At 30.9% G+C, this 13942-nt stretch overlaps 2 protein-coding genes across 2 annotated transcripts in view; one reads left to right on the top strand and one right to left on the bottom strand.

Moving 5' to 3' along the window:
• The window catches only part of LOC106879192 (trafficking protein particle complex subunit 13), a 271910-nt gene that overhangs the window by 84974 nt on the left and 172994 nt on the right, over window positions 1-13942 (top strand). The window lies entirely within an intron of this gene.
• The window catches only part of LOC106879191 (hepatic sodium/bile acid cotransporter), a 37542-nt gene that overhangs the window by 12695 nt on the left and 10905 nt on the right, over window positions 1-13942 (bottom strand). The window contains exon 2 of the mRNA XM_014928645.2: window positions 3662-3833. Coding sequence (XP_014784131.1) covers window positions 3662-3833 — 172 coding nt within the window. The remainder of the gene's footprint in view (window positions 1-3661; window positions 3834-13942) is intronic.

Genomic DNA, 13942 nt, shown 5'->3' with positions numbered 1-13942 from the left:
CTAAGGTTTGGTAGAAGATTTTAATTCAGAACTTATGAAAACAAGACATTTGTACTCAGATCCAGTGCCGGTTTCAGTTGGATTGGTAATGAAAGGGTTAAATTACTGTAAACTTGTTTTATTTGCACAGTGTGGCACACATGATGACGTTTCTTTTGATGAGATACAAGAAAAACTTTGCAAGCATTTCATATTTATATAAAATAGATGTTGTGTGTATGTTGAATTTCATCCAATAACAAATTTGTTTTAACTGCTCTTCACCTGTATGTGTCCAATGAATTCATTTGAACTAAATTATTACAACTTGTAGATCTTTTCTGCCTTTATTTGTATTAACTATTTAGTTTTAGATAGGATACCTTACATTGATATGTCTTAAAAAGCAGGGGTTAGAAAATTGCAATCTCCAGAATGTTCCATCTGCTGCTAATTCAGATGACTTCATATGGGAAAATGCAAGGGCAGAAAACATTAATATTCTATTCTCATCAAAACATGTCAATGTTTCATTTTTTTAGCAATCCACAGCTGTTTGTGTACCCCATGATATAAACTTGGAATAATTTTAATGTAGAAATCAAAGAATATGCCTTTCACTGTTGCCTTCCCATTTTTGTGGCTTAACAGCTGTAAATTTATTTTCTTTCATTTGGTTGCTATATAAACTAATATATGGTTTCATTTGGTTTCAACATTATTATTAGTAGCATCAGTATTATTATCGTCATCATCGTCAGTTTTCAATTACTTAACAGATGTAAGAAATGTATCTAAGTATGCATGCGCTTATACACATGTTCATATTGAATGAGATAAAGAGAGAAATTCCAAGCATTCTTTACTTTTTTATGTTGTCATATTTAAAATCAAAATGGAAGCTATTGATCTTTTTAAAACATTTACTTTGTGTAACTTTTGGAAATTATACTATCTGTACTTTTTTTTAATATATATATACATTGCCTTTTATTGCTTTATTTGTTCCAATTATACATAGGAAAAAATTAGCTGAATTTTTCTGTTACATAGAGGAATAGGATAGAATAAAATGATTTTTTTTTTTAATAGATTCCCTTCAAGTACATGTTTTAACATGGTTTAGCTACTTCATTAAATATTTCAGTTACCATTATAGAAATGTTTAAATTTCCTCCCATTTTTCATTGAGTTTCATTTTCCAACCATTTTTCCTTTCCCTATTTTAGAATAAAAATAAATTTTTGTCAATATTTCCGTAGATTTTAAAGCCCACTGATGTCTCTACACTAAAGAAAACAAGTATTTTTTTCAAAGTTATTAAAAGAATAAGGTTGTTATTTGGTTAAAATGCTATACCTAAATTTCAATGGAGAGAATATATGTATATTCAGCCCCTCTTTCTAGTAAAAAGACCAGCTAAATTGTCATATAAGTGTTAATAAGATAATATTGAGTTTAACAGTTTAAAGTCTTGCAGTTGTAAGACTCCTAAATTATCAATTTTTAAGTGTCTTATTTTGTCAAAACATGTTTATTCATAAATATTTTCCTCAAAACTATTATCTGATTTTAATGTAGTTTATTTCTGTAATGAGAACACAAATAGAAGAGAGCTGAGCTAGACAGCTTAATATCTTGAGTTCCAATTCTGCTAGAATTGCCTTTCGTGAAACTGGGATCCATAGATAAAAAACATCAGTAATATACTTTGGTTCATCTCTGTTAACTGTTACATTTTAAAATATGAGTATTTATGCAAGAATAGTAATATTTAATTCCAATAATGTTTATATATCATATAATTGTTTTACATATCAGTAGTAGAATAAGTTTTCATTAAAAAAAATTAATCTACTGACTCAAAGAGATTCACCTTAGACACACATGGGCATATACACATGTACAAATGTATGCATTTTCTACATTTGTGTGTATTCAATAGTTCACTACAGGCTCCTTCAAGAGAACTTTTCATACAAATTTATCAAAAATCATTTCAATAGGTCACCTCATTCTTCAAATTTTTATAGATTCTTACACTTGTTTACACTTGGTAAGAATTTCTGGTTCCATGTATAAGTGTATAACTGAGTCTTCAGCATGGTCCAAATGGATCCAACTGATGTGTTATATATAAAAAAAAAAATTTTCAAGCACCAAAAGACCAATCACCTGAGGATTGAGAATAAAAACTTCTGGGTAATGATTCTTACAGACTCAGCTCTGAAAAACTTTTACTCTGCTCTTTTTAACAGTACTGAGTATTCTCTGTCACTTAATTGCTTTCACACCAATGTGATATCACCAGTCACTAAAACAAGATATGCGCACAGAAAATTTTGTTTCCAAACTCAACAAAATTCTTATGTTAGATTTGAACATATGCCATGTTTTTTTTTGCTTTTTTTTTTTGTATTTTCTTTTTTCTTTGGAGAAGTAGTTATGCTCTTTGTTGCCTGAGCTATATTGACTATAACTGTCTGAAGTATGTTATGGCAATCATAAGTTCAGTATTTTAATCAAATATCTATTAGATCTTTATAAAACACTAGTGAATCAAAGAAATAAATTATTTTTAACAAATACTGACTAATATGTAAATGAAGAGTCAACATTACACAATTATTGGCAATTAAAACATCTGTGTTTACATTAAAAGAATCTTATTCTTTTGCACTTAATTTGATATCTTTCATATTGAATTTTATTTATCTCATTATATTTCCAGTTAAACTTCATTCTTTTATCAATTTCTGGCAATAACAATTGATCCATCTTTCTAAAGATAAATGCAACACATTTATCCTTAGACTGTAGACTTGGTCCAAATGCTTACAACAGTATCAACTCTGTTAAAGACATCCAAAGGGCCCAGTTGGTGGTGTTAAACTGGTAATAAACTAGGTTTGCCTTTCCTACTTAATACATTTTCTTCATTTCTATAAATTTTTGTTCATTTAGGGAAAAGTTTTTTATGATAACATTTAAATTCAAAGCTCTTTGTAATTTTCTGTTTGAAACAAATGTATGAATTGGGGTGTCATGCTCAATATAGCATCCATCATTTAATGTCCATTTTCCATGCTGACATGAGTTAAACAGTTTGATGGGTCAAAGGACTGCATCATGCTTCATTATCTCCTTTAGCATAGTTTCTATGGCTAGATACCCTTCATAATGCCAACCACTTTACAACATATACTAAGTGCTTTTATTTTTAATGCCACCAACATAGTGAGGACATCATGCAGCTTGCAAGATTACAAACCCAAAGAGAGGTGGCTTTATACTAGGAAATGAGGGATTAAAGTATAAGGGAAGGGGCCAAAGGGGAACAGGTTTCTTGCTGTAAAGGAGCTACTTGGCTACTCAGAATTTAGAAGTGGAGATGATTGGGTGGAGCTGGGAAAAAATAGTGGTGATGAGGTAATTGGATGGATCCTCAAGGAATGTGTGGGAGAATCAGAACTGGGGAATGGATGTGGGGTGGGGCTTTATAAATTGTAGTTTCCAATGAGAATAAACATAAATTATTCATTCTGGGAGATCAAATGTAAGATCTTACATTTTCTATATATATATGGTGATTTGTTTAATTTTTTGGTGAAATTTATATTTAGTTTATATTGGAACTTTATATTATGATAAGCTATATGTATTTATGTTTAGTAATACTTACCCAACATTGCTACCATACTGATGACATTCATACTTATGCTGAGGCTCATCTCCCCTTCTGTGACAGACGTGATACTTAGTCCCAAACCACCTCCTGGTACACAAGTTGTGGAAAGTAAACCAAATCGTATGCTGTCATCAACAGGTAATGACATTGCTATTCCAAATGCAATCTGAAAGAAAAATAGGGAAGTGTTCTTAAACTGTTAATTACAAGATTAGCATGCATATGGCTTATCACTATCATCACCATTTTTATGATCATTTTTTTCATGATTGCTTGGACTAGATGGATCTTCTCAAACAGAGCACCTCACTACTTACCACAACTCCTTATGAGGTTCAGTTTCCTGAGATCAGTTTTCACTACTTTATCACCATACCTTCCTCAGTCTTCTACAGGTTCCTTCCATTTAGATTGCTTGGCACTTCTTTACTTAATTTCATCCTCCATAAGTATTGTATGCCTGTCCTAGCTCAGTCTTCTCTGTAGCATACTACATCTAATTCCTTAGCTCATTTGTTTTCCATTGTTCATGTATACCAATGTTACACCTCCAGAGCATGTATCTATGGTACACCATGTGGATTTTTACTCCTTTTCTCCATATTGAACATGGCCATTTTTATAAATGACAGTAGAGTCTTCTCTTTCTTGTTTATTAAAATTTTTATCTTTGCTAAGTTTACTTCGATGCCTCTTCATTCTAGATTTTACTTCCTCATTTGGAATTTCTTTTCTAAATCTTCAGTAGCTATAAGAACTAGATCATTGCTAAGGAACTCTTACAAATGGCTTGTCTTAAACTCTATTGTTATTTCCTAGAGAACTACAATAAACAGGAAAGGTTTGAGAATCAAACCCTTGTGGATATGTAAAGGTATGCTAAATTCCTTGCTGAATCCATTATTAATTCATACCTTGTTGGCAGTATTTCTATATATGACTTGTATGGCTCTCACAAGCATACACGTAATTTCCTTACTATTCACCAGACTACATCATAATATATCATTTATTTGTGTAACACACACACACACACACACACACACACACACATACACACAACATCATTTTTCCATTTAAGTAGAAAAAAAGTGTTTTGTTTTTAAGCATATTTTCATTAATTTGATATTTGTTTCTAAAATATGTTTTAGCTATATTACAAAAATATTGAATTTACCTAATATATAGATTTAGATATTGAATATAATATCAATTTAGATAAAACATATCTTTTCAACTGAGAAAATAGATATAATTGATGAAATGAACTGCTTTTCAATAGCTGTAGGTTTAAGGTGCTGGACTATTGATCTCTCACTTGTAAGTTCAAAAGAATTGTTTGCTACATAACTTTACAGCCTCTTTGCAATCTCCATTTAATTTACTCACTTTCCTTAAATGGTGAATTCCTACATACAATGTTTAATTATCATTGTTTTATTTTATCTTATTTTTGTTTACTTTTTTCTAATCATTTGGAAGTTGTTTTTTGAAATCCAAATGGCTTGACAAATAGCATGAAGAAATACAGTAGATGTATCAATGATGGAAAGATGATGATAGGGTTCAGAGATAGCTATTTACTACATAAAAGTATGTGAATGCACATTTCCTTGTCATTTCAATTTTCCAGTTGAACTAAAACCCAGTGAATCTCCCCTAAATTAAACTTTGAAGGTTCAACATTAAGTGATTTTTATAAATTTATAGACTTTTTTTTGTTCTGAATGAGAATTTTATGCTAGCAATACTTAGCAACACTCACATCACTGAAATCTTGCCAGATTTGTAGCTTTAATTAACTCTAAGGTCATTTAATTTAGACTTTGTAATATTGGAATATGAAGACATTGCAAGCATGATGTATCGACCACCTAACAATAATGCTAATATGCTGACATAATGTGTGAAACAATATTGATATATAACTCTATACATACATCCACAAATCAGCTGCTTTTTACCCAGTGTGTTATTCCATTTGATATAGTATCTTATTGTGTAGCTAGCATTTATCTTGATAATTGATTTGGAAACCATTTATAAGCAATTTTATAATGTTGACTATAAGCCTTTAACCTTTAGATTCGTATTTTGCTGTTGTTGATTGATTACTCTATTCATCTGTGAACATATCTATAATACATTTAACAGTTTCATTAAACATCAAGAACAGCTGCTAAATTTCATTTGGCTTTAGTGTGATTTTCAATCCTTTATGTTAGTATTTAAATATATTTGATTAACTCCAATGTAATTAAAGGTTAAAATTAATTATGACTTGTGTGGGGTTAAAATTCAAAACCACACATCACTATGACATGTTACAGTATTGGATATCAGAATTATGTTTTAGATTCCAAGCACTGTTACAAATCTAAAATAGCTGGTATTAGCAAGAAAGCTCGGAGAAAATTTCATTAATTCTAAGATTGGAGAATAGAAGATTATCTGTTGGAGTTGCATCCAGTTGCAGATCCCTAATTATCTGGCACTTAGTCTCTGCTTGAAGACCCATCCCATTAATATTCTTTGACAAGGGGTAAGGAATAACAGAACACTGTAGATTGGTGACCTTGTACATTCACTAACCAGTAGACTGATTTATAACTTTGCTTGTATGTATTTTGCTAAAATTCCAAACATTAGTTTGTGCTATTGTAATGAACCTTTCTGTAGAATAGTAGTAGGTGGGGGGGGGGGGGGAAGAAAAAATAGTTTAAAAATGGGGAGTAATGTGACACAAAATAAAAAACAGAAACGTGAAATGAATAAAGATAGGAAAAGAGATCAGTTGAAAGGTGGGAAAAGGAAAAGTATGAATAGGTGTGATAATCCGTAAATGTAGGAGTTAGGAGTGCAAATCTATCAATGAGCTGGTGGGAGAATACCACTAAAGACCCTGTAACCTACTCAATCAATGTAGTCTAGAGTTGTATAACCAATTAATTATCTAGTTCAGTTTGTTATTCTGCTGCAAGGCATTATCTCACTTTATTGCATTTTTGCTTTTCATATGTGATGCTAATTTATCATATTTTTACATAAATGCATTAGGGTAGTGTTAAATGCATGCTATTGGAAATGTTACAGAATGTTCATTTTCGATGTCATAAATATTTCAGCAATTACACGTAAATATATAGTTTAGCTATTTCTATTAAGCTTCTGTTTATAATGAGAACCACTGTGCTTTTATTGTTAATGCTGTGGGGAAATGAATAAGTGTCACAACTTTCCATTTCTTATTCTCTAATAAAATTAATAGTTTCCTGGTTATGTTAGTAATATATTTTATTGATTATAAATGTGTGGATAACTGGTTAGATAGAAGTATAAAATACAGCTTTGCCTTCATTAATCTGCACATGACTTTTGGCCCACTCTTAGCTACTGATATTATTGAAATAAGTTGTATTGCATGATTGTGGCTGCATAACAGAGCCTCTGAGAAGTGAGCAACATAGTCATGATGGCTGGCAAAAATAATAATGAGATAATGGCTCATGTAATCAGGCTTACAAATGAGTTGTTATATTACTTGAAGTACATTGGTCTCTGATGAATTGACCACATCAAACCTTGAGTACTACTGACAATATAAGTATTACATGTGTGAATGTGTATTTTATTTCATGTACAGGGTTAGGTGTCTTTTATTGTACTTTTAGATGGAATTAAAAAAATTTCACGTAACCAGGGAAATATATTTGATTAGCTGAATGATTGTGATGATAATGATGATTTTATATCATTTCTTCATTCTGAAAACTTCACTGCCTATGAACAACTTGTTACTGATAGATGCAAAAAATAAAAAGAGAAAAAAATTGATCTGTTTCAAATATCCTTATATCACTTTTTCTATTAATGAAATATTTTGCTATTTGCTGTATTTATTCTCTATGTTCCTGTTTTGGCAATTTTATGGCATTTTAGATTGAATTTTTTTCTATTTGTTTCTGGTTTCTTCCTCACCAGTTAACATATAGTATTTTCATAATAGCTATTTATGTAATATATCAATTTTATCATTTGCCAACATCATTTTGTTATCTTTTCAACTATTTCGTGACTCTAAGGAAGGGAATCATTTGAATTAATTGAAATTAACTTTATTTCTTTCTTTACTTTGGCATTTAACTATTGGATTAAAAAAAAGTCATTTGCCATTATTATATGTTAATGAATAAACATTATTATTATACATTGATAAATGTACATTATTGTTATAAGTTGAGAAATATATGTAATAACAGATATATAGCACGTTATTCCAACATTAATTATTAGATATATCTTTAAAAATGTATGCTGCACAGCAGAAGTTAACATATTCTTCTCACTTTTTTATGTTCAAGTATGTAACAATTTGTTTTTTTTTTATCTAACAATGAAGATTTTGAATACAGTTGAAAGAATGACAAAAACTACAGTTACACACATATTGTTCATATGTAATGAACGGGACAATATGGTAATATTTTATTACCAAACAAAAGTACATGGCTCATATCCACTAAAGTTCTTTCAGAAGAGATTAAGAATCTAATAATAATACAGTCCAATCAAGTTTACTCAATGGCTTCTTTTTATACCATTGTTGTATCAATTTTAATATTTATCTCTTCACCTAACCTCATTTCATTTATTAGAATGTCTTTTTTTCTTGTCTATTATGACTTTTACATAATCTTAATTGTAGCTGCCTTACTATTACTACTACTTTATCCAGTGTTTCTCCATAATCATGTCAAATATGTCTCACTATGAAATTCATTGTGCTTTGTTATTTCTTTGCATTATTCATTATAGCAAGATGTTGGGTTGGCAGAATTGTTAGAGCATCAGAAAAGTGCATCATGGTATTTTGCTACATCCTTTTACATTCTAAACTCAGATTCTGCTGAGGTTGATTATACTTTCATCCTTCTGGGTCAATAAAATAAAGTACCAGTCAAGTACTGGTTTAGATTTATAACTGTGCTCCTTTTGGAAATTTGAGCACCAGTGCCTACATCAGAGATTATTATTAGGCCCTCTGAGGTTGATTTTGCCTTTCATCCTTTCATCCAACTGAGCACCAGGGTCAATGTAATTGACAAATCTCCCCCTAAAATTGCTGGCTATGTGCTAAAATTTGAAATAATTATTAATAGAAAAATAGTAGAAATAGTAGCTTTGGACAAAATGCCTTGTAATATTTAGTTATCCCTTCACATTCCGAGTTCAAATTTCAACAGTCAATAAAGTACCAGTAATATATGAAGGTCAATTTCATTGACTACTTCCTTACTTGACACCCATAATTTTGTAGCTTTGTGCCTACAGTAAAATGTTACATGCAAAAACAGTTGAAGGTACACCTCTAACAAAGACTTGACATAGATCTCCAATTCATTGTGGTTCATTCTATAGAAATTTTTCTCCCAGAGTAGTGATCAATGGCATCCAGTATGATAGTGTGATACACACTGTGAAGTGGTTGGCAATAGGAAGGGCGTCCAACCTTAAAAACCATGCCAAAGCAGACATTAGAGCTCAAGGCAGTCCTTGGGCACATCAGATCCTGTCAAACCATTCAACCCATGCCAGTATGGAACATGGATGTTAAATGATGATGATGATGATGTCATTGATTAGAAATGATTAAAAAAAATTATGGTTAATATATTGTTAATTTGTTCCATTCTTTTTTAATTTTATCCCTCAGACATTTGCCTTCAAAAAATGGTTATTACTGGAGTTATTGTTATTAGGGTGATAAATATGCTTTAGATCACTGGCTAAGATGTGTTTAGTTTTAAACTCATTCACTCTTAACTTGATTTTACTTTCCATCCTTTCAGGATCAATGAATACCAGTAATTTATTGGCATCAGCTGATTCCAGCTGTTCACAAACATTGTTTTTAAGTCTATACAAAGAATCGATTTTATCAGTATATATATTATATACATAATTAGATGCTTTACTACATTGGAGATATGTTGACCTAATATTTTTCATTTCTCTTGTGAACCCCAACACTTTTTCCATTTGTAATAGGCTAGGCAAAACCATACTAAACTGTTTCCTATATTTCTAGATAATCTTTCATCATATACATTTATAATTTGATCATATATCTGAATATTCACTCTTGCTAGCAGCACCTAATGCCATTACTTCATTATAACATACAGATTGTATCCATCCATTCTTTGTGAAGCCAAAAATTCTCTTAGCTCTGCAAGCTCTATGTGTTATAATATCACTGTCCCTTACACTAATATTATAAAATTTTCACAATGTGTCCATTAATTTTGGTTGAATTATCATCATAACTGAAGTTCTCTAAACTTGGACCTTTTGTTTTGTTTTGTGCTGTTTTATCACTTCTTTTGAAACAGGGAAAATGTTGATACTTTGTTGCATGAAATGATGTAACCATTTCCGCTGCTTATATAATATTAAATTCTTACTTACACATTAGTCTATCTTGTTGTGAAAGCTTTATATCACTTTCTAGCATACATCACCACCTAAAATTATTAATCCCATCAATCTTATGCCTTAAATTTATCATATACGTGTTTCAAACTTCTTATGTAACTCAGAATTATCTCCTCTCTATCTGAAGCTTGTTATCAGGTTTTAAAACCTGCAAAAAATTTTTTTTTTTTTTTTTAATATAAAATTAGATTGTTTTGTGATTTATACCAAATTCCTTGTTACCACTTAATTTTACACTATTTGTCATATTCTTTTGCATTCATTTACAACTTTACTTTCTATCTTCTACTTGATTTCTTTTATTTGTAATATTGTTTTGAAACCTAAGCAAATACATTTTTCAGTTGTGAAATGTATGTGCATTTTGCTTTCTAAATATTTCCCTAATAATTGGCACAGATGAAATATATGATTTATTGTTTTATATTCTGGCATAAAACGAAACTGGATTTGTGTGATAGTTGTTCATTCCTTGATTACTTTTGCACTAACATTTCTACATTTGAGAATATCCAATTTAAGGCTCCACTTAAAAACATCATCATCATCATATATAAGCATTTTTATGTATGCAACGCCAACATTTTTTTTACACCATATCTCCTTGATAGATATTTTCTTGTTGATCACTTTTTTATAGACCCAACTGTTTTCCATCAGCGCTTGTTAAATATCTCCTGACCAGTTGCAAGTCTCATCATTATGATCATTGTTGTTTTAATACCTATATTTTTTCATACTCCTATAAGCTGAAGATATATGCTGTATAGTACATAGCCATTCTTTTCAATCATGCATAATCTCTACTGTGAGGTCTAAAATTGCTGGGTCAGACCTCTTCATTCTTCCTATATACTTCATAATCAGCCTCTATTACAAATATTAATACTCTCTGGTATCATTATATAGTACTTATCCTGTCAGCTGGTATCATCTATTTGCAAATTATAATAATTAAAATCATCCCTATGAACTTTTGTTTGGATTCTGGCCTTGAATATTTATATAGTCAATTATATTACCCTGTTTTCCTAGTTACAGTATTTAATTTATTGAATAGAAGAAATGTGATTGTGTAATGTTCATGCTTTTCTCCTGAGCTTTAATAATATAAATGAAATGACCCTAATTGGGACTCACTAACAGCTTACCTGAATCTATTTTCATTATATACATTGCAATATTTTTCCATTTTTTTTTCTTCAAAAACATTTGATACTATATTGTTATTTAAGCTTTTAAATTAAAACTTTCTCAATCCCTTAATAAATATTCTATGCTTTAGCTTATAGTTAAATGTTTATTAGCACTACTGACTCTCTACTTTGCACAACTCAGTTCAATTTTCATGTCACATTTCTTATACTCAGAGGTAAGTTCCTAGTGAGCTGAGTTCTTGATACACTTGGGAAAAGAATGAACAACATAACCTTACATTTTTCTTTACTCAAATTGCTGATTTCATGCCTATGTAAGAATATGTTGTTGCCTTTTTGAAGTGCTATTTTCAATATGTCTTTATTATTTAGATGTAATTACATTGTTGCAAATATATTTTTGCAATAATTACAAGAAAATTGTCATACTGTACAAAAGAACAAAAGTGAAGAAAATAATTGCCACAATTACAATCATACCTCTTGTTATAGTCAGTACTCTTTGCTCAAATAGTTTTGCAAAGGTTTTAGAAACTTACAGACAGAGTACATCTACATCACAATGTGATTTCTGTACCAAAAAGAGGTCTACTTATGTAGACATGATATTTTTACTGCACCAGCTTCAAGAAAAGTGTTGAGGGTAGAATCATTCACTGTACTGAGTCTTTAATCCATTTACTTCATAAGTAGAGATGGCTTGTTTAATATTTTACTACTCATTAATTGCCCACCTAAGCAAGTGAAGTGTGGAGTAAAGCAAAGATATGACCCTGCCCACCACTTTTTGATAATTCCTTTGCTCTGCTCCTGAAGCCTGCATTCAATTCCTCAGCCAATGATCTCCATCTGTACTCAAGGTCTGATGCCTGGCTCTTCAATATAGCCAGAATAAAGATCAAAACTAATGTGATCAGTCACTTCTTGAGACTGTTCTCACAATCAGTTTCAAGACCCAAAACAAGGGTCATGGAACTCCATCATTAAGATTGAAGTGAGGAACTGGACGTGGTCCACAAGTTTCTATATTTTGGCTCCGCTGTTACAGGTAACCTCGCCCTAAAAGCAGAAATCATCAAGTGCATTGGCAAAGCCACATCTCTCAGAACCTATGAAAATACGGGAAGATAAGTAATCAGTAGCTCAAAGCATCTACAAAATTCAATGTGTATAAGAACTATTGCCAATGCACTTCTGTACAATGGTGAGATACTCTTCACAAAAGCACAATCTTCAAATATTTCATATGAAATGTTGGCAAAAATTCCCTGAGATCAAATAGCAGGTCAGGATCTGCCCCATTACTGTACTTGCCAGGGTGAACAGCCCCTCTATAGTCATTTTCCAGTGCTAATGATAGTAAATTCTCTTAACTCTGCAAGCTCTATGTGTTATAATATATATGGTCATCACATGAGTGATGGTTGCATTCTAAAACACCTGTTCTGTGGTGAACTGATATCTGGATGAAGGGACAAAGGCTCCCTGCAGCTGAGATGTAAAGATGCATGTAAGCATGATATGTAAGTAACTAATAGCGTGATAGCTAGAAACCAGTCTAACCCATCATCATTTCTTGATTATAAGACCAATATTTAAACGAAGATACACAACTGCTAGAATATTAATGAGTCAACAGCCAATCAGTATTATATATATATATATATATATATATATATATATATCAGTCATAAATACTCTTCCTTTATTATTTTTGTTTTAATTTGTTTCGTATCTTTCTTCATCTTATCACATACTAATTGTTTAGATTGGGATATATTTTGTCTTTTCATAATTTACAAGCTTTATTAAATTCCTTTCGAATAAAACAATTTTCACCAGTTTCTTTATAATTCCTTTTTTTCTTTTTCCAATATTTATTCACTTATAGCTTTTAATCTTTCTTTTTTTTTTTCCTAGAAGATGAAGGGTAATTATTGAAATATTTTTAAACAAAATTGTTGATATTTTTAACAAAATAGTCAAGTATATTTGTTTTAGTTCCTTCATTGGCTTTGAGAACTGCTTACATATTAGAGCTATGCCAAGAAGAAAATAGAAGCTGTTTATACTTATGAGCCTGGGAAAGAGCCAGTGGAGAAGAGGTAGATGTCATCTACCTTTTTATTATCCATTGTATTAACACAAGTACGTTTTACCAGGCTCCAGTAAGCATATTTAGGCTTAATACCCATATAAAGCACAAAAAATTGAAATTTCTATATATGCCAACAGCCTAAATTAAAATATCTGTTTTCCTCAGGAGAGCATAATCAGGTGTTTATAACAGCCAAAACCCTTCTGCACCAATAGGGCTATTGAAATGCTAAACAATGTCATCTAAACTAATGTTTCCAATTGGAGAAGGCTTGTGAGGATTTAAAAGGGGCAAACAGACCACCATTTTAAGATGGTTTCCAACTTTTCAAATTTGCCCAATACCTTGGCAAAAGAAAGAAGAATTATATGGATGCAAATTCTATTTTGTCCTCTCCTTAAAGAAAGGATAGAATCAAAAAATTCTAATATTTAAGAATTTCAGTATTTTGATGGGTGGGTCTTGGTATCTGTCAGTCTAAGAACTGCTGACCCAGACAACTTATTTGTAAGGCACAAATATCTG

The sequence above is a fragment of the Octopus bimaculoides genome, chromosome 8 (assembly GCF_001194135.2).
Source record: "Octopus bimaculoides isolate UCB-OBI-ISO-001 chromosome 8, ASM119413v2, whole genome shotgun sequence".
Taxonomy (NCBI): Eukaryota; Metazoa; Mollusca; class Cephalopoda; order Octopoda; family Octopodidae; genus Octopus; species Octopus bimaculoides.
Note: the sequence above shows the minus strand (reverse complement) of the source record. Positions and strands in the feature narration are given on the sequence as shown.